At 51.2% G+C, this 25,451-nt stretch overlaps 1 protein-coding gene across 15 annotated transcripts in view; it reads left to right on the top strand.

Moving 5' to 3' along the window:
* The window catches only part of AGAP1 (ArfGAP with GTPase domain, ankyrin repeat and PH domain 1), a 513,333-nt gene extending 489,257 nt beyond the window's left edge, over positions 1–24,076 (top strand). For all 15 annotated transcript variants that reach the window (XM_073217944.1, XM_073217945.1, XM_073217948.1 and 12 more), the window contains 2 exons: positions 20,250–20,505; positions 22,771–24,076. In XM_073217944.1, coding sequence (XP_073074045.1) covers positions 20,250–20,505; positions 22,771–22,974 — 460 coding nt within the window. In that variant the 3' untranslated portion in view covers positions 22,975–24,076. The remainder of the gene's footprint in view (positions 1–20,249; positions 20,506–22,770) is intronic.
* The last annotated feature ends 1,375 nt before the right edge of the window (positions 24,077–25,451 follow it).

Genomic DNA, 25,451 nt, shown 5'->3' with positions numbered 1-25,451 from the left:
AAAAGAAATGCCACCCTGAATAGGAGTGGGGGGTGCAGGGCAGGGCCTAGGGCATGACCAGGCCCCTGTAGTGGCCCCTGAGGGCACCCCGTGGCGTTCCAGGCCCAGGGAGCTGCCCTGCTCCGTGGGTCGGCCCAGGATGTGGCCCAGCCGGCTTCCTTTGTGAGGGCGTCCCAGCCCCGGGAGGAGGGCTCTGGTGGGGACAATGGCTGTCCGTCAGGGAGAACAAACCCCATGTCCTGGCCTTGGGTTCACTGGCCCGGTGGGGTGCGGGGATGGCAGAAACCCTGAGCACAGTTGTCATTTCTCTCGCTTGCTGCTGCCTTGGGGCGGGACAGTCTTGGAATCGGCCTCATCTTCTTCCCTTTGTCCCACCCCCTCTCCCCGCTTAGAAACAGGCCCTGAGAGTCTGAACGTTGGAAGTAACTGGATTCCAATTCTAATGCATCTGTGGAGTATTTGGTGATTAAATTAGCCTAATAGATACCGTTTCTTACATGACTGCGTAATTTTCCCCTGGCCGGATCTCAGGAGCACAAACATGGACCCCGGTTTACTATGGACGTGATGAGCTCAGAAGGCAGGTCAGAACTCTGCCGCCTCCTGTTTTCCAGGTTACAAGTTAAACTGATTGATGCTCGCAGGTTAGCACCTTGCTGCTCCCAGGCAGGTGCAGACTATGTTATTTTTGAAGAAGAACCAAAGAAGAAAATACTGTTTCATGTAATTTTGAATCGTCATCTTCTATTCAGATACCAAGAGATATCCTGGCCTTTTCAGATCCTGTGGGTAGCACTTTACTTGTAGGTTGCATGTTTTTTTTTTAAATAGTAGGAAATTTTATCACAGTAAAACCCCATATGTGAACTCAGAGCATAGATCTTACAAGTGTGAAGACAGTTTAGACAATTATAAAATCTCTCAGATACAATTTTAGCTCCAGCGTCTTTATTTCTTGTAGAGCCGCTTAAACTCTTGGTCAGGAATGAGGGAGTGGGGGAAGGCGCGGACCCCGACCGACTTCTAAGGGGGGCTTCGTTGGCCGGTCATTGCTCGGCCTCATTTCTTTATTTCTGCACGTGAATTTAATTTCTCCAAGAATGCTGCTCCCCTCCCCTTCCCCATGCCGGCCCTGCCTCCCCTCCCAAAATCTGCAAATAAAATTCCTGGCTACCTCCCTGGTTCAGTAGCTGGAAACAGCTGGTGGGTTTTGTGTAGCTGCTGAACAGTGGGGGTAAAGTTCTGGCAAACACTCGGGAAGCCCAGGACAGAGGAGGTAGGTAAACTCAGGAAACTGTTTTCATGAGTAAATGAAGGAAACAAAGGCCGCTCAGCAGGAACAGAAGGGACACACACTCCCCTCTGAATAGCTCCCTAAAAACAGAGCTGAAAAGGAAGAAGGCCCATTTGCTCCTGGGAATCCAATAAATTGTTTCAGGAAGTGAAAGTCTGTCCAGGCTAATGGAGCTGTGATTGACAGTGCTTCTCATTATGGAGCCCATCAGGGGATGGGGCATTCAGGGCGTTCAGGGGGCGAGGTGGGAGAGGCAGCGGGTGGGGGAGGGGGCTGTGTGCTCGCTGAAAGGCATGCACCTCGTGCCAGGAGAACTCATCCTTCAGGAGCATTTACCTGTTCTTTTAACACATCCCGCCTGCCATCTGCAGAAATGCTCCCAAGAGCACCCCTGCGCCACCGCTTCTACTGGCACAGCCGTGAGGCAGCGGACAGAACTGCCAGGTGCACACCCTGGAACGGCCACCGGGGACCGGTCTGGTCTTCTGCACGGGGGTCCTCCTGTAGTGTGATGTGATCACCAGCATTTTTAAAAGCCTTTGTATCTATGTATGGTGCTGTGGATGGCCCGTTAAGGCCAGTTACAGGGCATTCTTTGAGAAGACAGCCAGAGATGTAGCCCTTTTCTGTGTCCACAAAGGGCCAAATTAAGGGGAAGTGGGCTTCAGTTAAACTAGATTGATTAATCATTAGCCAAGACTCCAGAATGGGCTCTGGGGGGTCAGGGGCACCATAGACCAGCCATCTCCATGGGAGCAGGCAACGTAAGCATCCTTTGTGGGGGAGACCCTCCACCTGCTCAGAGGTGTGGAGAGACCGTGGGGGCTGGTTATCCTTCTCAGAAGGGACGTGACCAGATGTGGTAAGTCAGATTAAACATCACCAAGTCCAGGGTCAGGCAAAGTGCATGAGACGTGCCCGGTGTCCCCTGCCCCAAGCATGTGCTTGGCCCATTTGTTGATTTGCTAATCTGGCAAGAATACCTCTGGAGCAAGAGTCCTTGAGTCTCCATGACGGTCATTTAGAGAAAGGTTGGGACCCTGCCCTAGTGTCTGTTGTGAAACCCCCACACTGGTCACCCCAGGACCACCACCATGCTCCCTCTCTTGGGGTCGCAGCCCTGCCAGGTCTCAGAGACCTTCCACTAAGCAGTGGGGTGAGGGGCAGAGGGCACTTTTCCACGACCCTCCTTGGTTCATCGGTTTGGGAGACTGGATGAAACTGACAACTGATTAACAGGTGAAAAGGCATGCAAGTTTATTACATTTTAATTTTACATGCACTGGGCATCAGAGGGAGGTGAGTACCCGAAGGAGGGGGGAACACGAGAGCTTATGTGCCATCTTCACCCAGGAAGTGGAAGGAGAAAGGCCACTTAGGGGCAAGGAATGACTTTTAGGAAAATATTCGGGCCTTTAGGAGAATGGGGGGAAGCATGAGAGCTTGCAGCAAGGTCTGGGCGTCTGCGGATTTCTCCACACCCCTCCTCTCCCAGGCTTATGAAACTCCCCGGAGGGCAATGTCCACAGCTGAGTCCTCTTTCGGGGAGGACCTGCTTGTTGACAGACAGCAGGAGATCAGAGAAAGAGTCTTCCTGCATGTGTCGATTCTCAAATGCCTTCAGCTCAAAATAATCCTTATGCCCAAGTGGCATATTTTGATCTCCTACACAGGGAATTAGGTGTCATTGGACAGTGGTGTCCTTTATTAACCTTATCAAGAATCCATCAGGGTGTTCACTTTGCAGTTATCAAACGAGAAGTCTCACGCGGTGCTATGAGGACATTCACGTGCACACTGAGGGGAGGCTAGATGACCCCAAGTGCTGCTGGAAGAGGGAGCGGCCCACTAGGTGACAGGCACCCGTGGGCTCTGGGTCTGCTGTGGGTACTCTCTGTAGCCCCCACGATGACATGTAACATTCATCTGGTACCCATGTTAGCCATGTACCATGGCTGGCATCTCCAAAAGGTTGCCTTAACTGTTGCCTTAGTGGAGGGTAGGTATATCTCGACACTGATGCTTCTGTGAACTTAAATAATTGTTGCAGTGATTCACAGGCTGTCTACTAACTGTAGATGCTCTAATGCTTGGTGTGGTCTCCAGCTGCAGGAAATAGTGTTCATTTTCCATTAGGGTTCAGCTGTACTTTCAATTTTATAAACTAAATCCAAGACTGGCTATGTAGTAAAATCCCAGAGATTGTGGATTGTCTGTCTTACTTACTTACTTACTTACAGACTGTTTTGTTCCTGTGAATTACAGCAGTTTACACCAAATGGAGCTCTTTTCCCATAGTGATGTTTTTATTTATCCATCTCCCTCTCTTCACCTGTAGCCCAGAGCCTAGCACAATGCAGTGTCTCACTCCCAGCGAGAGTCCAGTTGGTATTTCCTGAAAGAATGAGTGCTTAATAGCCTGTTAGATATTATGGTAATCAAATCAAATCCAAAAAAATCACTTGGACCAGAGATAAAAAGAAAGGACTGTATGTTCCAAAGTATAAAAGGGAGGTCACGTCCATCACTTGGAGGAGTGGAAAGAGAGAGGGTGGGGACCGCACTGTGCGCCTACAGAGCAGGAGATGTCCGGCAAGAGAGAGTGCAAGCCCGGCCACTCACGTGAGCACCAGGCTCCAGATGCACTTCGTACATTTCTGCGCAGCTGACTTTTTCTCAGAGAGCATGCACTTCTGTGACTGCTTTTCTCCCCGAAGAAAACATACAGAATTAAAGTCAGTCTGGTTATTGCTTTTTAAGGCAAAGAACAAACTCCCATGTGGTTTCCCTGGGCAGATCTGTGCATTTCCCCCCATTCCCAAAAGCGCAAATTTACCTCGGTGCCCCCCGGGTCTCCAGGTTGCTCAGGCAGAGGCACTTCCCAAAGCCTGCATGATGGAGATGAGTGCACCCGAGGCCTCGGTTACTAGCACCAGAGTCAGCAGTGCCTGGCCCAACAGCGATACCAGTAAACCAGAAGGTTCCCTGATGGCCTGTGTCTGGGGGGAGACCCAGATGCCAACTAGGCCTCATTAGCCATTTAAAAGGCAGGATGCCCATCAGATCATATAATGCACTCAGCCTGGGTTTTTTTTTTTTAAGCGTAGTTACAGTGAATCTTTATCAGAACAGATCTCATGGCATCTCAAGTCCTTGTTTACCACTGGAGAACAAAGCTTGCGTAGAAGCAAAGGGAGGCTGTTAAACCAGAAAGAGCCTCTGAAAATTACAGTCAGCATTAATATGCTGCTTTTCAAACATATAAATGGGGGATTGAATCACGAGAATGTCGGCAGTGCAGAGTGCGTGGGGGTGATGATCTGATGGGCATCTTGCCTTTTGAATGGCTGCTGAGGCCTAATTGGCATATAACGCCCTATAAATTTATTAGTGTGTCTCGCCTGTCATTGGTGGACTTTCTACTGTTAACCACCAAGAAATTACCAATTTTCAGGAGTTAGTCACTCAAGTCGCACTATAACTAGGTTTAAAAAAAAACCCAGGCTGTGCGTGTTATAAATCAAGCTCATGCGTTGCACAGCAGCTCTCCGGCTGCAAATTAGTCAGTCAGGAGGAAGTTTGGGCGAGAGGAGTTGCAGGGAAGGGCCCGCTTTCACCAGGAAGCCCCTGCCGTGCCTCATGCTGGCGTGGTCCTGCCCACCGCGTGCCAGCCCGGACCCCGAGCTGCTCAGGCCCCCAATAGGCAGGCTGAAGAGGCGGCTCTGTGCCTGTTCCTCTCCAGCGCTTTGATGTTCTCACTGATACATTCAGCCCTCGGGCGGATCAGGCACGGAGGACACATACACCCTTCTATTTCGGAACATGATAGAAATTTTCGGGAGCCGACAATTACTTCAATTACTTCTCTCTGGTGTTTGAGACACACACTCAAGAGTCACAAATTAGAAAATAATATTCACATGTTTCTTCTAATTGGTAACAGATTAGAGGCATTTTATCTTTTTTAAGTAATTTCCAAATGTGCCCCCGAAGACACTGGGAAGGGATGGGAGAGAGGTGTGGAAAAGCAAACGCGGCTTTGCCAGGCAAGCGAGAGGCCCCCCGTTTGGGCCAAGATCTCGTGGTGGGGATGTGGGAGGCCCTTTTCCTGCAACGTGTTCCCAGTTGTTCAGACTTTTGTTGATTGCATCACATTTTTTTTTTCCTGGGAACTAACAGAGACAGCACTTTACATATTCTTACTGGCCAACTGGTAAACTCAGTCCTCACTTGATTTTATTTATGAACACTCTTTCTGATCCCCGTACACCATCTCCTCTGCCACAGGTCTTCTACACACACATTTGCGTGTTTACTCATTTTTGTCCCATCTACATCCAGAAAGGGATTGGGAGTCACCTGTACCTGTCTGTCCAGGAATCTTGGAGGGGTGAAGGCAGAGTCTCTGTTGCCCCAGGTTATCGAGCACACCGTGCTCTCCAAATGTAGGCGATGAGACATTCGTGTAAATCCTAAGGGCCCTCACAATTTCTTTCTCATAATGGAATTTGGTGTTATCAAACGTTTTAAAAAGTTGGTAGCTTCCACTCTGGAAAACATTCTAGCAGTTTCTTAACTGAACTTGCACATTCCATACCACCCAAGAACTGTACTTGGGGGCATTTATCCCAAGGAAGAAAAATGCAAGTTGACCCAAAAATCCTTTTACTAATGCTCATAGCAGCTTTATTTGTAATAGCCAGATATGGAAGCAGCTCCAGCGTCCTTCCACGGGTGAACGGCTCCACCAGCTGTGGCCCCCTGTACCGTGGCACAGTGCTCAGCAATGAAAAGGAGGGTGCTGGCGGCACACACAACAGCCTGAGCCGGTCTCCGGAGGATCATGTAGCATGAAAACAAGCCTATCCCAAAATATTACATGCTCTGTGACTCCATGGACAGAACATTCTTGAAATGAAAAATGATAGAGCTAGAGACCAGAGTAGTGATTGCCAAGGGTTAGAAATGGAGAGGTTGGGCAGGGGGTGGGGTGTCACGACACACAAGAGGAGCCCTTGGGATGGAAGCATTCTGTGTCTTGACTGGTGGCAGACACAGGACCTTCCATGCGATAAGACTGCTGAACTGGATGCACACACGCACAGATACAAGTGACTGCAAGTAAAATCTGAACAAGATAGGTCGATTGTGTCATCAGGACACCTTGCTTGTTATATTGCACTGTAGTTCACAGTGTCACCCTTTGGGAAACTAGATAAGGGGTACATGGACTCTCTTTGTATTATTTCTTTAAACTGTATGTGAATCCACGATTACCTCAAATGTTAAGTAAGAACATAAAACACAGTAAGTGGTGGCTTCCATGAAAAGAATCCGGACTCCCTAGGGAATTGGCTCATTCCAGAGCTCAGGAGGTACGAGGTGGGCCTGGAAGACGCTGCTGTGTCAGAGAGAGCCGGACTGTCAGGGGCAAAGGGTGACATGTCAGAGGGAGCAGGGGGCGGCTTGAAGGGGCCCCCTCTGGCCACGCAAACAACATGAGCTTCCAAGAGAGAATGTCAGTCGTCAGTTATATGACACCCTTTGTTTTTTACAGTCTCTGGTGATACTCCAGAAAGTTGGGAGGGAGCAGCTTTTCTTTACAGAGAATATCAAATAATAAACAGAGGAGGAACGAGATGTCTTGCACCCAAGAGTGTAATAATTGATTCAGCCCCTGCTCCCACGCTGGGGGAAAGAGCTTCAACAACCAGGAGATTCTTCATCTCAAGGTATCAGCCCCCAGGTCACTCATTAGCTACCAAGTGGAGAAAGTTTTGGACAGAGGACAGGTCTGGGGGCTGGTGCTTTTTCCATGTGCTCAGACCCAGTGGTGGGACCACCCCCAAATCCGTGCCTCCCGACCTGATGTAAGGAAAGCACATGGCACCTGCCTTGTGTTCTTGCTGAAATATGTGTGACCAGAATCAAACCAGACAAAACAAGATTGGAGCACATTCTGCAGTAGAAATATCTTGGACTCCTCAAAAATATCCACGTGATGAGAGATTAGGAAGAGGGGAGGAGTCTGGGAAGGGCTAAAGGAGGGCCAGCCCTGTTAGATTCAAGGCTGTGGAAGAGACGGGATGGCCAGGTGCGGCTCGTGCATCCCAAGTGATTGATTCCTGGGCTGGAGGGAAAGTTCAGCTCGAAAGGGTATTTCGGGATTCTTCCGTGAATAGTGAATATGGACCTATTGACAATAGCATTCTATTTTAAGTTCCTTGGGTTTAATAATATGGACCTTCAAGATTTGGACACACAACTTCAGAGAATCATATAGTGGTGTCTGTGTGAAGGAACCACACAGCACACAAATTCTGGGGTTTTTTTTAACTGTAAAATGTAGGTACATAAAAGTTACCAGGTGAATCTATTTTAAGTGTAAATTTCAGTGGCATTAAGTGTGTTCACACTGTCCTACCATCTGGTAACCATTCAGTTACCAGAACTTTCTCATCTTCCCAAACTAAACCCTATCATTATGTGCTAAGTCCCCACTTCCCCTGCCCCTCCTCCCAGGCACCCACTGCTCTGCCTTCTGTCTCTGTGAACTGACTACTCAAGGCAAGGTGCCTCATCTGAGAATCATACAGTGTTTGTCCTTTTGTGACTGGCTTATTCACTCAGCACAGTGACCTCAGGGCTCATCCATATTGTAATGTGTGTCAGAATTTTATTCCTTTTCAGGGCTGCATAATGTTTTGTTGAATGGATAGACCACCTTGTGCTTATGTATTCCTCCATTGATAGACACTTAGGCTGCTTCCATGTTTCAGCTGCTGCTATGAGCACGCGTCTCTCCTCTCAATACCTCCTTCCTGCTCGCGGTTCCTTTGGGTGTATACTCAGGAGTGGGTTGCAGGATCATATGGTTATCCTGTATTTAATTTTGTGAGGAACTGCCATACATTTTCCTAGATTCTGGATTTTTGACACATGTAAGTAGTATTGGCTGTCTCGATGAAACCGTTTTCTCTACAAGCCTGTTTTAAAGGCCCCTGAGCATCCTGATGGGTGAGGACAGAGAGGCAAGAGTGTGGGCTCAGGAGCAGAAGCCCCCCCAGACCCCCCAAGCTGCAGCAGCAAGCACTGCCACTTAGACAGCGCCCTCCGCAGCGGGGGGGCTGGGTGGGTGGCGCTTCCGCTTAGGTCAGGTTTTAAAACATATTTGGGAGTAGATGGTGGGTAGCTGGCTCTTACCTTTGTAGAGTTAAAGACAGTAAATCATTTACTGTCATCCCCATTTCAAAAAAGAACATTTTAGCATCCAGATAACATCAGGAAAAGAACCACGGCACAAATCCATAAATTTAGCTTTATGAAAACCTCTCTGCGTCATTGGTATTTTGCCATTTCTCAGGGGACCAGCAGTAGTTTGGCCACCAACCGAAACTTGAAAGCAACTGGACTCTCCAGTACCGGCTAGAGGCTGGCGGGATCTAGTGAAAGATCAAACCCTGGGGCCTTTGGTCAGTAATTATCAGGAACCTCAAGGCAGAGACAGCAGATCATTAAACCACATGGGTCCCTTCGGAGGCCGCACCATGTGAAGCCACCCTTTGCTGGTGGACCCCTGAGGTCTTCTCTGTACCACTGTTCTAGGATTTCCTCTTCAGGAAAAAACTGGACAGAATTTTAATGTGATATCAGATACAATGACATGGGCAAGTTAAACTCTGTGTCAGTTTTGGAAAATAAAACATCAGACCAGTTTCTGTCTCTTGATCCCATTAGTCAGATAGATGTTTGGTGGTTTTAATGAAAGAATTAACTTGTTAAAGAACAATGCTATCTTTACTCTAGAGAACCCATATATAGGTGCACAATGAATCATTCTCAAAGTCAGCTCCCCCACTACGTGACCAAACTTAAGCAAAATAGTACCTAGTGGATGTGTAGATCTGGGTCTAAATGTTTAACATTTAAGATTAGGGGAGAAAGATAACCCAGCTATTATTCATGTGTTAAGTTTTCCCTACAAGGTGCATCTGGTCTTTAAAAGTTTTCAGTCACCAGTACATTGGAGTGGAATTCATTGTGGCTGGTGGGAGTGGTTGCTGGCAGGCCGTCCCCACTGTACACAATGTGTGAGTAAAGCTGACTGTTACTCCTGTGAGTGTCTTTCAGCATGTTTCTCTGTTTTCATATTTTTAAAAAAGGTAACTTGCAAATTCATTTTAAATAGCTTTCATTTGCATACCCTCTGAAATGCTTTTCATCTTTTAAAATCTGTTTCATTGTTGTTACTATTGTTTGTTTGGCCCTTGAGGAACCATGTGACTATTCCAATCCCTTCTAGCACACACACACCCCCCAAATTAAAAGCAAAACTGCATTAAGAAGACTGTTTATTGTTCAAAATCAATACTCTCATGTCTTTAAAAAATACAATAATACCTTGAACTATAATTCTTAAAGCCACTGGCAGTTTTTACCAGAAACCTACTCAGAGCTGTGTGTCACTCCACATGTGTCACCAGGCTGTAGCCTGCACCTTCTCTCTCTCCGTGGTTAATGACCACTTAGTCAACAGGTCTTTGAGACACCACCAGGTCGTGCTTGGCCTCAGCCAATCACTCTGTCTTGCCCCTTGCTTTTTCGTTTGAGAAGAGCTGTGGAGTTTCCACTCCCTGATGTTTAAAGAGCGCTGGTGCACATACAGCGAAGGTTTACATCCATTTTACAGTATTCCGAGCCGAGGAAAAGGGCCATTTCTCTTCCCTTATCTGTTTATGATGCGACATGTTCCAAAGCCGATCCCATCAGCCACTGTTATGGTGAACTTAATTCGCTGTGATGGGGGTCCTACCACCAGGGCCGCCGCGAGGGCCGCCGAGGTGCATCGCGTTTCATGCCACATTACACGGAATCTAGGACCGCCTCACTTGACTGGCTCAGGCTCCCTCTCGCTCAGCACAGATTTATTGGGATTTATGCTGTAAAACAGTTGTTCGTATTTTTTCCAATGGTGAAGTACAGAAATATCCAGCATGTGCATGACTATAGTTGCTTAACTGTGATTGCTATGCAAAAACATCACTCGATTTGCAAATTAATTCACAAACTTAATTTGTCAAACTAGCTTTGTGCAGAATAATAAAGGTGCCGTGCCAGCATTCCAACAAGATGAAATACGTCTGCAAGTAGGCAGTGGCGAGAGAGCACAGAGCCAGCAGGAGGAGGCGTGCGTTGAGGCGGTGGGGCCGTGGTGAGGTTTCCGTTCAGCTTCCGTGTTTCATCGTGTTGGTTCACAGTCAATGAGAAGATGGGGTAAACACTGAATATAAGAATATCTCAACTGCTTCTGGAATGATCTGGATGTTGTCTTTCTCTAATGGTGTAATGAATTTTCCGAAGTGATTTCCCTAAAAGTCAGACTTCCTCTAACTTGCTCTCAGTGCCCCCGCTCTCTGCTGCCCTCCACCTCCGGCTGCCCCTGCACCTGGCTCCCCCTCTCCAGCACCAGCCCCTGCTCACCACCCCCACCCACTCTGGTTGGTGCTCCCCTGGGCTCTGCCTCCCCTCCTGCCCTTTGTCGCCTGGTCGTCCCCCAAGTGAGCAGTGGAAGGTCTGAGACTGATGGGCTCCGGGCTCTGTGATGTGATTCCGGGGGCCAGAGAGTAAACTTGAGCAGATCCTTCCATTCCAGGATTAACTCCCCGTGAATGGAGCCTGGCAGAGCATGCCAGGTCGCTCTCAGCAGGCAGTGGGCAGCTCTTGGACAGCCTGTGCTGGGGCAGTGGTTCCACCTCTGTTTGTCACGGTGCTGGTGGCCGCGGGATGGTGTCTGCAGTTCACGCGGGTGTAGGCCTGAAGACGCAGACCTAGGGAGGCCCCTTGGCTGCCTCTGTTGATGGCAGTGGGGGTGTACCCGGTCCCAGGAGGTTGAAAACTGCAAGCCTGTGGCTGTCCTGGGGTGCAGTGCTGTGTTACAGACTTGTTAGTCCAAACGGGGAGCTTGGCTGAGGCCTTGGCTTGAGTAGACCCCATGAGAGGAAGGTCCAGGTGCCCAACAGTGTGGAGCTCACCCAGCCCCCAGGAGATGGTGAACACCTACTGTCCCATCATTTACAACCACTTCTCCAACCGCCTCTCCTGTGGTGCCTTAAACGTCACAGTCAGCAGGCGCTTAACTCACCCAGCCTCTCCAAGAGGAAACCAAGCCTCAGGAGAGGTGGGTGCCTTGCCCAGGGGCCCAGGGCCCGCCGTGGCCCTCCTAGAAAGACATGGGTCCCTTCTTCCCTGTGAGCATGGGCTTGGAGAGCACCTGGCACGCCATGAAGAGCTGACAGGTTGTGAGGTTTGAGCTGGGCTTTGTTCATAAACTAGCCGAATGTTTCCCCCCGCCCAAGCCAGTACGAGCTGGTCACCCAGAGGGACGTCTACTTTATGCCTGCTTTGAGGTTTCCCAGTAAAATCCCCATAGGTTGCCTCAAAATAGACAGATGACATATTTGCACTGCTTCTTGTATCCTGGAATATTCTGCTCAGCCTGGTTCAGGTTCTGAACAGACAGGTGTTGGGAGGTGCCCAGGGCCTGCTAATGAGAGCACGGGGGCCCCAGGTTCTCAACATGAACCTCAGACGGAGGTGTCGGGGCGAGACCAAGCCCCACTCACGGTGACCAGCATGACGGTCTGGCATCCCAGGACGTGAGGACATGAGCTTACCCTCCTGGACTGCCCAGGCTGGCAGCTGCCTGCGGCCCCACCTGCCCCCAGCGCCAACAGCCCAACACACTTAACTATGGCTCGCAGAAGTAATAAGCCTAGTACAGTTGACTTTATTTAATTAATAATGATCCTCTTCTGTTCCTCCGAGCTCATAAAACACCCTGCAGGTTGGCAAAAACACTCATAATATTGATCAGAAGTCAGGCGGGATATTTATTTTGTCTTTGCCCCATGAGCATAAATCCTTGTCCGTTGCCTCCCGCTCTCCGCATGCGGTATTTACAGTGGCCAGTTTCTTAAAAGCTTCTGGTAATTAAGGAATAAATATCCCTCGGTCTTTGTTGGCCATCCTCCCTTAGCAACGCAGCTGGGGGAGAAGGCATGCGTGCCAGGGGCAGCCCACGGCCCCGCGCTCAGCTTGCAGCGGGCCAGGGTCTTCCCCTGCAGTGAGGGGGAGCCCCCTCTGTTTTCCTAACATATTGTTCCAGCCCCTTCTTCCATGCCTGCCCTCCCAGTTCCTGTTTTGCTTGAGGCAGAAAGACACTCTGGAAATTCCTTGCTGCTAGCAGGCCCTTTCTTTCCCCTTCCGCTGGGTCCATGTAAGCCCCACCCCACCCCCCCTTCACCCCTGAGGGTATCCCTCCTCTCCCATACACTTTTCTACAGAATCTCCTTTAAAATCAGTTTGAAAAATCCTCTCCCATCCCATGAGGGGGAAAAAAAAAGATGTTTCCAAAAGGTATGACAAGTGACAGGCACCAAAACAAGCTATGGCCCTTGAACACTTAGGGGAGGGGCTTCCAGGAAGGGCCGTGCCCACTCGGGGTGTTACAGATGGTCAGCGAAAACCTCCTTTGTGGAGATGGAAGCCGAGGCCAAAACCACCACTGGACTCCTCTTCCCAACATCCCAAAACCCCATTAGTCCTGCCACGGTGGGCCCCTCGGGGACCTACAGGGGGTCTGGTCGCTGGTCCCGTGTCTGTGCTCCTAAAGACGCATCTCCTGGAGCACCACAAAAAGGTGCCGAAGGCCACCCCGAAGCTTCAAGGTTATTGGCGAAAAATTGGCTTTTCTGGGAATCCAACCCATTAACCCCGTCACCCCTTGGCAGCCTGCCAAGCCCTCCTTGCAGGCCTCCGACACGTGAGGAATGAGAAGGGGACCCTGTGGCATTTCCCGAAGGAGGTCGGCCCCCGTCCAGTGTGAGTCTTGCTCAGCTCTCCAGGCTCCCAAGGGTCTGTGAGACGCACCCTGCACTCTGCTCCTCACCGACCACAGCCCTTGCTAGGGCTGCAGGGACGGGCATTGCCGCTGTTGGCACGAGGTCCCCTCATGTCACCGCACCTCTGCCTCGAGTGCTGGTCTCTGCTCTGCTCTCCTTTCCCTACATTTGTGATTTCCCTTCATTATGTATTTTTCTTTGATTCCTCTGTAATTCTGGGTAAGAAAAAACTGGGAGGGGAAAGCTGGCATTGTCTAGATCACGCTGTTCTCCACGACAGTGGGAAGTTCTACACCTGCAGCGGTGAGGGGAACGTTCTAGGTCATCTGAACTGCCCAAGACAGCAGCTGCTAGCCACGTGTAGCTGCCGAGCACCTGACCCGCATGAGACATGTCCCAGGAAACTGAACTTTTTGTTGCTGTATTTTGATTAATTTGAACTGAAACGCCAGCGTGCGGCCCGTGCCACCCTTTGGGTGGCTTCGCTGCAGAGTCTCTCTGAAATGACTCAACGTCAGTCCCCTTGGCAGACAGGAGAATCAGGAGCCCCACAGCCCAGACGGTGGCCATGCCCATGGGGTCAAGCTTCCCTATTTGGAGGCAGAGAGCTGAAAGGAGGTGCTCTCCGGGGCCCGCTGCTCAGCTCCAACGGCCTTCTTCCCCTCTACACGGGGGTAAGAGCAGGACCTCCCTCTCCAGGTGTCGTCAGAATTATACCAGATAATTTAAGCCTCAGCCCATGGCTGACTTATCATAAGCACTTAATAATATCAGCTCTGCCACCAGGGAAGTTCTTCCTAGTCTGTGTCCCACAGGCCAGCTGTTTTAACAGTGACTCTCTTCACTTGTATATAAACGCATGTTTGTGGATTAATCACCAAAAGCCCATCACCTGGATCCCACAGAAGTGTAAATAAAGGGGGAGAAATAATGAGAAAGGCTTGCGGTTTATTATACAACAGCAAACATCAAGGGCAGTGTCCTAAATTGACACACAGAAAGCAGCCTGCTTCAGCGTTTCCACTCACTGGGGTAAGAAGGATCCGGCAGTTCGAAGGCTGGTGACACCCATCCCATCCCTTCCCATGACACCTTCAGTTGCTCGGGGGCAGATGAACCCCTGCAGTTGTCTGCCCTGTCTGTCATCGTGATTGGCCACAGTGGCACGTGGCTGGGCTTGCCCTGGTGGCAGTCTTGGCTTCCTGACCCCTCCATCCCAGCCTCTAGAGCTGAGCCCAGCAGTAAGTCTGCCAGCACCAGGCACAGTGGCCCTCGCCCCAGGATCGGACCCCCAGACCCAAGACAGCGCCTTGTGTTCGCGCATGTTGGTCGGCCCCACCGGGGTCCTTTCCACGGCGGCCACGCCCTGCACGTGTCCTTTTGCAAACACAGATGCTCATTTCTGTCCCTGCTTCCTCCTGATCTTATTTTCTTGACTCTCACCTCACTTCTGTCATCATCCCTGTGTGAGCTGTGAGGTGTCTGGGCGTCACTGGCTTGTACAACAGGCCCCGCGGTCGTCGGGCCACACGGGCAGGACGGGACCGGAATCGGCACGTGCGCGCTCAGGAAGCCCCTGCTCTCTCCACCCTGAGCCCGCGCAGGCGCCAGGGAGCTCGGTGTCTGTCCTTCACAGAGAGGGGAGCAGTGGCCCGGCCAAGCTCCTGGCCACAGCGGGTCCCCGAGCCCGTCTGGGAGGCCTGGGCTGGGCTGGGCGCCTGCCTCTGATGCCACAGCCCGTCCTGCCTGGACGACGCAGGGTGTCCTCCCAGCCCGGCCTCCCTGTTCCACAAAGGAGAAGCTGCGTCTGTCAATTCCAGGGTCTCCACCCTTGTCCCCCACTTCTGAAACTTGGAACAAAGTTGGTCCCCGCTCTTTTCCCGAAACTTTTTCTTTTTGTCATGATTTCCCAAAAGAGTCACAACTGCACCATCACACGTGCATTCTGCTCAGCATTTGATATTAGCCTGTTCGTAGGGACACATAGCGTGCTCCAGGTCCCCTGAGAGCCCAGCATTAACAGGAATTACTGTCCCTGTTGCCACTGTCGCCCTCCACGTGTCAGTCTAGGCACTCCTGTGACGTGGAGGCCGCCTCGTCAGCTGGGCCAGGTGCTGGTCATGGGTACCGGCAGCTGATTCCACTTGGCAGACACTGAATCTGCAGGTTGCAGATCCTGGGGAGACGTCCCAGGGATCGTCTTGGGGACGTATGGAGCCTTTCCATGGCTCCACCCCCAAGGTCAAGGGTCACAAAGCCCTGTCCGTCAGGCCGCAGCACTGGAGCACGTCAGTGTCCAGCAGCCCCTATAAGATTCAGCAGATGCACAGCTCCCGTGACCTGGGCCCACCTGCCTGTGGTCCCCTAACCTGTGCTCAGTCCCTGGGTGGCCTGTGGCTCACACACCAGGTGGTTCCTGGACAGGGCCCCAGGGGGGATGGGGGCCACCTACAAAGAGGGTTCCATTTTAGGAAGGAAGAGAATGTTTGCTGCTGCACCCCGGAACTGCATCATTTCCTTTTATTTGGGGGATTGGCTCAGTGTCTTTCTCCTGATTAGTTGCCCGTTCTCTCATTTTCTCTCTCCCCAGTGGCTGATTTATTTAAAGGTGTGTCAGCACGGGGCTCAAATGAGGAGCTGGGCCTCCTCCTCTCTGCTGACGGCCAGCCATGCCAATAAGTCATTTTTTAGCTCATTAGCTAACAGAGGCTGTGAGCAGAGGGCCTCCAGGGGATTGGAATGAGGTGAAGTGATCTACTGCCGGCGGCACTGCTCTTGAACTGGCCTTCCTTGGGGAAAATGAAGGGCGCGGCCAAGACAAGCCGGGGATCCCAGAAGCAGGATTGGGACATCAGAGTAACAGTTACACTATGTGTGCTTTGGCATCCTGGTTCCTTAGGGTGAACGGTTTTAGACAGAACATTCTCGTGGAAAAGGAGTCATTGTCAGAGTCCTTCCTCCACGGATTAACTGTTGGCACAGAAGCCACCTAAGGATGATGGGAACATGGTTGTCCAGTATCTTAGCTGCCATGACAAAATACCGCAGACCTGGTGCTTAAATAACAAAAGTTTGTTTTCTCACAGTTCTGGAGGGAGGTCGAGGTCCAAGGTCAAGGTGGCAGGGATGGTTTCCGGTGAGGCCTGCTCCTGTCTTGCGGGTGCCACCTGCTGCTGCACTCTCACAGGGCCTGTCCTCTGCATGCACAGAGCTCCCGGTGTCTCGCTTTCTTACTGTGTGGACACCGGTCCTGATGGATTAGGCCCCACCCTAATGGCCTCATTCAACTTAATCACCTCCCTCGAGGCCTTATCTCCAAACCCAGTCACAGCAGGGGTCAGGGCTTCACACTAGTTTGGGGGAGAGAGAGTTCAGTCCACAACATCCAGGAAGACTTGAGACATCTTCAGGCGGCAGGCAGGGGCTGACCTTACTGGGACCCAGAGACCCCAACAGCCATGGGGGCGTGTACATCAGCTGAGCACCCCTCACCCCAATGTCTTGTGCCCCTCTGCCCTCTGGCAGGGTTGGGGTGGGGGCTTATAAGACACTGATGGGTTTGTCCAGGCCCCTGGTTTTGGGCCCTCTCACCATGCCGACCACGTTGACCATGTGAAGCTCTTATTTATAGACAGCCAGGATTTAGACACCTTAAGGCATCCAGCAGGCATTTGACCCCCAACCCTGTGCCACCAGCACCCCTCTGTCATACTCGCCAGCACAACGGGCGAGCAAGCACAACTTGCTTGAGACAAGTGTAGATCTTTAGAGACGGTGTTCTCTTCAAGTGTAATGACACCAGCAGGTGCCATTTGCAGGAAGACCACCATGGGTGGCCATCACATCCTCCAAACGTGTGACCTCAGTCCCAACACCACCTGCCTGCTGTAGACATCGCTGCGCCCATTTTGCAGGTGAGGGAAGGAGAGTCCAAGAAGTTACAGAAGTTCAAGTCCAAGAACAAAGCAGGAACGTGAACCTGGATGCCAGAAACCTTCTTTCGTTTAGCTCCGTTTTGATTCTCTTTCCCTCCCTTTGGCCACCGCAGAAAGCACCCAGAAGTAAGCTTTCCCTGGCCTGTGGGGGTGGGCGACGCCGCAGGAGATGGACTCTGAAGAATAAGTGCACGAACGGGGCTGCCGAATTAGCACCCCGAGAAACTCAGATGCCCTTCTGGAGCCCTCTGCTCCTCCCAGCTGGGTTTCAGGTGCAAGAAGCAGCAGGCACGAAACCCAGCGGCTTCCCTTAACTTCCTGGCTACCTCCTGGTATCTGAAGAAAATCCCTGCAGCCCCACGGGACCCCCACGCCAGGCCCGAAAGCTGCTGTTCCTCAGTAGTGCGGGCAGTTCTGGTGAAGAGCCTCCGTTCCGGCAGAGAATGAAAGCCGCCTGGCGCCGGACTCGGGGTCTCCTCACTGGGGGGGTTGCTGTGTGGACTGGGGCGGGGGAGGCGGGGCCCACCAAGAACGCCACGTGAAGGTCTGAACTTGGTGCGCTCGGGGTGCCCCTCGGGGTGGCTCCCGGGCGGGGCCTGCTGTCTGTATCCAAGTCAGTGGAGGCTTGGAAGCCCGTACGAGTAACAGTCATCCCGCTCCAAGTCCTGCCGTGTCCCTGGTGGACCGGCAGGGAAGCCGAAGCCGAAGCCTGGGGCCTTCCAAAGCCTCTTTCAAGCCTTGTTCCTGGTTCCACATACATAAAACTAAGTATTTCTCTTGAAGAAGGCTCCCGAAATCATACGCGTTTTCAGCCCCGCAAAACCTGGACCCTCCTTTATTATGTACGTAAACAACACTAATTTTTAAAAGCAAAAAATAGTTTAAATGCACTAGTCATTCAGAGAATGTCCATTTCAGTGAATTCAGGCCAGCTTGTGAATGGGGTGACCAGACTGGAGGACAGAGGGCCACCTCCGTTTCCCCGTGAGGACGTACGGACAGCAGGAAGGGATTCCGAATCAGTGGGCTTGTCCCCCCTCTCTGGCCGGGCTGTTGACGTGTTAGGACAGTAGGCACCATGTTCAGTTCTCTGGTTCATCCCTGGGCACTTCGGCAGTGAGGATGAAAATCGCCCGGAGCAGAATAAAACAGTTCTGATTTTAATGCCTACCAGGAAATCAGACCTCGCCAACTGTGACTTGAAAGTCTGGACCTTCATCATTGTCCCTTTCCATTTAATTTGCATTTTGCTCTTTGTCTTTGGTGATTTATGAAATGCATCAACATATGTTTAATACATTTTAAATAAGGTTTTTAAATAACACCAAACCAGCAGTTTGGGGGTTTTATCTTTCGCCCAACCCCAGTATTTCTGAGACTCACTGGCATTTCAGCCCAAGTGGGGGCAGTGTGCAGCCTGCCGCCCGGCCGCATGGATGGGTGCTGGCGTGGGGTCTCAGCTGTGGCCGAGTATCTGTCCTGGAGATCTCCGAATGAAAAGGGTCGGGGTCACCCTGGGGTCACTCGCATGTACCAGGAAGTGAAGCAAAACTAATCCAGATTTACTCCTGGAAGAATCTGTTTGCCTAAGTATTTAAGAGCAGATTAGGGCTAACCCGACACTGGGTCACTAGGAGCAAGGTAAACACGGGTGGAAGGTGTACACGGGCCTTTGTACCGAGGAAGAACAATGTCACGGATGATGAGTTTTCTTTCTGGAGTGTCAATGGAGGCCCTCAGAGATTACCCTGTGTAACCTGTAACTATGCCCCCCGACTGTCTCCTGGGGAAAATGCCGGGGTTCAGGATGTGTGTCCAGGTGTCTCCCCATCTCCTGGGGTCCTTACAGCCACTTCTCTGCAGGGCTTTTGCTCCTCATCCAGTCATCAGAAAGCATCTGTCCGGCCCAGCAGTGCCATTCGCTGTCCCCAGGCTCTCCCATTTCCAGAGCCACCTGTGAAATCTCACTTCAGAGTTTTGCATTTTCATACCTGTCTTCCCTCTGACAATGCTCCAGGACCCTGAGGGCCACTGGGCTGTTTTCCATCTCCTGGGCATGCCACGAGGCCTGCCTCTATGGGTGCGGGTGCCCCGCGTGACCTCTCTCTCCTTATCCCTCTTCCCATCCTGCACCTCCGTGCTCTCCGCATCCCTCCTTCCGGAAGTCACAGGCAGCGTCCGCCCCCGGGGAGCGGTGGGGGCTTCTGTCGTGACCACCCAGCTCATTCCAGCAGGTTGTGCTGCTGGGGGAAGGGACATAGCTGCCAGCAGTCACTCTCTAAACCCCAAGGTCCCCACCCTCCTCCCGCTCTTCATCCTCCCCCCTGCACCCCAGGTTCCTGGGACCTTCCAAGGCCTTTGAGGGGGCCACCTGCCTTGTCACCTAGGCGGGGCCTTGCAACACTTCCCCTCAGGAAGCCCAGCCGCTCTTTGTCACCTAAGGACTGCCTGACGTTCTCTGCTTGTGCCTTCCCCCGGCCCCCAGAGAGGTCACAGAGTTACATGTCCTGAGTTAGTGTGCCTCTCCCCCCAAGCCTCCCCACGGGGGTCTCTGCCCTTTCCGTGTGGGCCTGTAGTCAGACATTCTCTGGAAACGTTTAGAAGCGCCAGGCGATGAGGGGAGAGCTAAGAGTTCAAGGTCACACCCAGGTCAGGGAACCCACTGGCTGTCCTGCCTCCGAACCCCAGATTCCAGCCAGTGTTCTTTCATCCCGACGCACAGCTGCTGTTCGCCCACAGGGGTCAGGGCCCCAGGCCTGTGTCATCTGTCCTGCAGTAAAACTAAAAAACGCCGTGTGGCAGCTCAAAGCATGGGCCTCCATCTCAGATTCTCACCCCAGGACATCAGGTCCCACAGGGCTTGCTGAAACACCCGCAGACTTCCTGATTTAGGGGGCTGGGGAAGGAGAACCCACATTCCAGCAGGCTCCCAGCTGGTCCTGATGCTGAGTGGGGACCCCACCTTGCCAACCGTAGGTGAACCTTTCCCCCAGGAGGCTCCCTGTCGCCTGCTATTGCTCTTCCTTCTTGATGCCCCCAGACCACAGGATCCCGGGCCCGGGGGTTCCCTCCTTGGCTGTCCTGCCGGTCGTGACCGCACGTGTCTGGTGGCTCTTGCAGGGAAGAGAAGGAGCGGTGGATCCGGGCCAAGTATGAGCAGAAGCTCTTCCTGGCTCCGTTGCCGTGCACAGAGCTGTCCCTCGGCCAGCACCTGCTGAGGGCCACCGCCGACGAGGACCTGCGGGCAGTCATCCTACTGCTGGCGCATGGCTCCCGGGACGAGGTGAACGAGACCTGCGGGGAGGGCGACGGCCGCACGGCGCTACACCTGGCCTGCCGGAAGGGAAACGTGGTCCTGGCCCAGCTCCTGATCTGGGTAGGTCGCCTACACACACTTTGTTCTGCTCCGCATACATCTTCATGGTGGAGGGCAGTGGTTACTGGTCTGAAGATGGAACAGTACAAATAGAGGCTGGGGGTTTAGGTGTGGAGACCCCTGCCCTTTGGGCCCGCCTGGATGACAGCCCTGCTTGAAGGTTTGATAACAGGGAGGAATGAGGTCAGGAATGTCCTCGGAAGGGACAACTGGCCTCTGCATGGCATTTGCTGGTGTCTGCCGAGGTTATCTTTTTGATGACGCCTGCTGGTCACGCGTGGCTAGGGGTGTCCTCTTGTTCCTTTACAGAACAATCCCATCATCCTTTTTGTGGGGGGGATGGTGAGGGAGGATGAAGGCCAGATGGACTACATGGTTCCCATTACCAAACCTTTGGGGTTTTCATTCACTTAACACAAATACTAAGGCCAAAATGTTGAGGTTTGATGTGGTAGGAGTTTGTCAGAGGGCTTCTTCTGAACTATTCTGATTAACTGCTGCTGGGGACAATTATTTTTTAAGTTTCTATAGAAGCATTTGTCATGAAGCCTGGAAGGTTAACACCCCCATGGCACCAGGAACTGCTCCTGAGAGGCCCATGTACCCCACGCCATGACTGACTGCCTGCACACATCTGGGATCTCAGCCACATGGGTCCCCATCAGAGGGCGGCAGAAAGCTGCCTGCTGAGAGGGCCTCTGGGTGGGGAGGGAGGTGTGTGCTGACCGGTAGCAGGGTGCTGGCCTTCTGGGGCTCCAGCAGAGGCTCCTCTGTCTCCACTCCAGGCAGGAGGTGGGTCACCGCAACACAGCTGTGAACAAGGCCAGTTTCTGCACGCTTTTATCTGACTTTTGTAATGGATGTGATGGAAGAATTAGATTAGATGCACAGATGTCAAAACACTCACATTTTCAGCTTCATTTTAATAATTGTGTATCAGTCTGCTCAGATTGCCCTCACCAAGTACCACACACTGGGAGGACTTGAACAACAGACACGTATTTCCTCTTACAGGTCTGGAGGCTAGAAGTTCGAGGTCAAGGTCGGGTTCTCCCGAGGCCTCCCCCATCCCAGACTGCACTTTCTCACCTGGCCCTCAGGTGGCCTCTCTGCTGTGCCCGTGCAGCCCTAGTCCCTTCCTCTTGTCCTAAGAACACCAGACCTATTGCTTAGAGCCCCACCCATATGACCTCAATTAACCTTAATGACCTAGTTAAAGACCCCATCTCCAAATATGGTCACATTCTTAAGTACTGGGAGTTAGGACTTCAACATATGAGTTTTGGGAGAATACAGTTCAGTCCATAGCAAATTGCTTACCATCTTTCCCTCTCAAATTGACCAAGAATTATGTTAAAGACAGTGTTGCAGCTGATGAGTGGGGTGACACTCGCATACACCGTGCTGGAAGCAGAAGTCAGGGACCCTTTTTCAAGAGCAAGAAGTTTTAAAAATGTCTGTGTGATTTTACCTAGTATCCCACTGCCCCTCCCCAACCAGAGACCCTTGGAAAGATTAGATATGAGATGTACATTGCAGTACTATTTGTGCCAATGACGACTTTTAAACAAAATGTACAGCAGCTGAGATCAGAGTTCCTGCATTATGTTGATATGGAGGAATACTACATGGCTGTTACGTGTCATGCTTTGGAATAATTCTTAATCATGGGAGAAAATGATCACAGTACATTAAAAAAAATTTTTTTTTGCGTGTTTTAGCTCACGCACCCTACACCATGGCTGCCAACACACATCTGGGATCTCAGCCACATGGGACCCCTTCAAAGGGCGGCAGAAAGCTGTTATGCATATTTGCATTTAGATCCAAAGAAAAACCACTAGAAGAAAGTACACTGAGCTATTAACCAAGATTGTCTCTGAATAGCAAGACAGTAGACGACTCTTCTGCGCTTATATGTTGCCCATGTTCTCCTGTAAGGAAAATGAATTGCCCCTGAGATTTAAAAAACTGATTATGGTTTACATATGTTTTACAATTAGAAAGTGAAAATAGAAATAGTGAAGCTAGAGTTATCCTGGGTCCTTTCCTACTGCACAGAGGAGGGGCTTTGAGTTGCAAAAAGCACGTTCTTTCCCTGAAAGAATGTGCTGTGGGCCCTGGTGCTGCCTACCGGGCCATCTCCCCCCGCAGCTCATCTGTATAGCCCCCTCGAGCTGCGTGCCGCGTCCCCTCCTGTCCCATCCCTGGCAGCTGAGCCTCCCTGCCCCCCGACGCTGACAGAACCCTCTGTTGACTCCACAGTACGGGGTGGACGTCATGGCCCGCGACGCCCACGGAAACACGGCGCTGGCCTATGCCCGGCAGGCCTCCAGCCAGGAGTGCATCGGCGTCCTGCTGCAGTACGGCTGCCCCGACGAGCGCTTCGTGCTCATGGCCACCCCCAACCTGTCCAGGAGGAACAATAATCGGAACAACAGCAGCGGGAGGGTGCCGACCATCATCTGAGGGCCGCCACGGCCGCGCCCTCCCTCGGAAGCCACGACACGTGAGTCCCGTCACGTCCCCTCGCTTCCCGGTGGTCGCCTGCCCCCCACCCACCCTCCCTCACCCCAAATGAAATCACAAAACCTGACAGTCCCCAAGGGGCGAAGAGGAGGCCAGGAGGCCGCAGAATCGATCCCTTCTCATACACTCCCCTAAACGACTAACGGGAGCGACCGCCGGGCCTTGGTTCACTGCTGAAGCACATGGGGAAGGACCCTCATCCGGCGGCCCTAGACAGAGCATGGCACAAGGGACGGGGACGAGGGGGAGGGGAGGCGAGGAGCAAGGAGAAGGGGTAACTCTCCTTAACTGGCAGTTAAGCACATCAGTACATTTCACCTCTACCAAATGGAACACTTGGATTTCATCTCTTCTCCGAGGAGCTTGACGGCATAAATCAGAAGTGAGCAGAGTCTGTCGGGTTTGAAGCCCCTATGATGGTATGTGTCAAATCAGTCGTAGCTAATCTGTCCAGGGAGAATACTGGCTTCATTACGCTTGTATAGTTGAGTTCTTCCAGCATTACCGCTGTTTAATAGAACATGATTAGTCATCACCGAGAAGAAAGCATATTAGCCGAGGAGGTAGTTACGCAGCACGCTCTGATGATTGCCACGATGTGATTGCAATACTCTTAGAAGCATCATATTATCCCAGACATGTTCTCCCGAGCCCTTGGAGCCCTCCTTTCTAAATTCACTGTCATAATTTAGTATCTGTTTAATTTTTCAGTGCAAAGAGAGGAAATCAGTTGCCGAGTATTATTTGACTGCAGTCTCCTTGGTGCAGAAACAAACTGGGAAAATAAGTCAGAGTAACTTGGAAATTCAAAAGATCACTATGTCAGCTAACAATAGCATTTTGAGTACATTTGGTAAACTAAGTAAATGCCTAAAAGGCTGTTTTCTCCAAACACGAGAGATCCTTTATTTCCTTTGCCAAGGGGATGTGTTGGGTCTCAGACACTCCTGGGCCGTGCTGCCCAAGTCACACAGGCTTCTGTATTATGTCTTTAGATAAGATGTGTGAAAATCTATTTGAATAAAAGAAGTTCATAAATATGCATTGATTTTTGTACAGACAAATGGCACCTCTGTTAATTTATAAATTGAACTGGATATGAACTAATAATGTGCAACTAGTTGAGATAAGGGGGTTACAGATCATTGTACTTGGAAAATATTCCCAGCAGTAAACACTTCCATTAATGTGATATACAGCTTTTAAAGAGGAACATATCAGAATAAGATGGTGGTACAATTTGCTTATTAAAATCGAGAGAGGAAAAGAAGACACGGAAGCATATTCAAGATGGGAAGGGGGCGTGGGATTTCACAGTGCGGAAAGTGTGACTGAGATCTGATACCACTTTTGCCAGCCCATAGGAGGGGCTGCAGCAAAGCAGGGGTGATACTCAGAACACCAGCCCCGGGGGGTTTGCAAAGGCAGTGGTGAGCAGCGGCCGACGGGTCTGCAGCTCAGACTGGCTCCTGAGCTTCCTGAAGACTCGAACTCGGCGGCCAGACCCCCCATTTTAGTACACCCCCTGACCTGGCATGGGGCTGCTTCAGACCTCGGCTGCCTTCAGTATGGTGGCCCAACAGTAAAACCAGGCATGATGCTCTAGGTTAAAGTGAGAGGGGGTGGCTGTGCCTGGAGCCCTTTTAGCAGCATGGCGGGGGAAGAGGGCAGCCACCTCTGGAGACAACACGGAGTGATGCGGTGGAGGAACACCGGACACCCCGCCCCGCAGCCCCCAGGGACGTCCCTTGCTCTCAAATATTAATCCTTCTATTTTGTAAGAGTCTTTCCTCTTCTTCCACTTAAAAAAAAAAAATTAAAGTAGCTGGGGAATAAAATAAAGCTTTACACAGAATTTATATGTGGGTCAGTGTTTCATGGACATTTCTAACCTGACTCAGCTAAGTGGGATTCAGCGGTTTCCAGGAACACCGGATTCAGAAGCCACAAGTCTGAGAGCCTTGACCTCAGGTCCATAATCCCTCCACTCTATGTTGAATTCTGTGTTTCTTCACTGTGTAGTTATTTTAAATGTGAATAGAAAAAAAAAGTCATTGCCTATTTTTGAAGAACACACCACTGTTCTAATCCAGCTATACACATCCGCCTCACAGCCTATAGCGTAGACTTTATGTAGTGAACGCAGATACAGTACGAATGAAACCCTTAAATTATTTCATCTTAGCTAATTCCCACGGTAGGAATGCTTTATCACAGTGAAGCCGTCTTTTGAAAAGAAAAGGAACTCCTTGTGAGGCTTCTCTCTGAGATGTATATGAGTGTGTACATATGATTATATGTGTTTATAATATAATATTTTCCCAAATAACTTCTTTTTCACTTAGCCTTTCACACCCTGAATGCCAGATTGGTTTCTTTCCCCTTCCCTCCCTCGGGCATGGGGACTGCATCGATTC

The sequence above is a fragment of the Manis javanica genome, chromosome 12 (assembly GCF_040802235.1).
Source record: "Manis javanica isolate MJ-LG chromosome 12, MJ_LKY, whole genome shotgun sequence".
NCBI lineage: Eukaryota > Metazoa > Chordata > Mammalia > Pholidota > Manidae > Manis > Manis javanica.
Note: the sequence above shows the minus strand (reverse complement) of the source record. Positions and strands in the feature narration are given on the sequence as shown.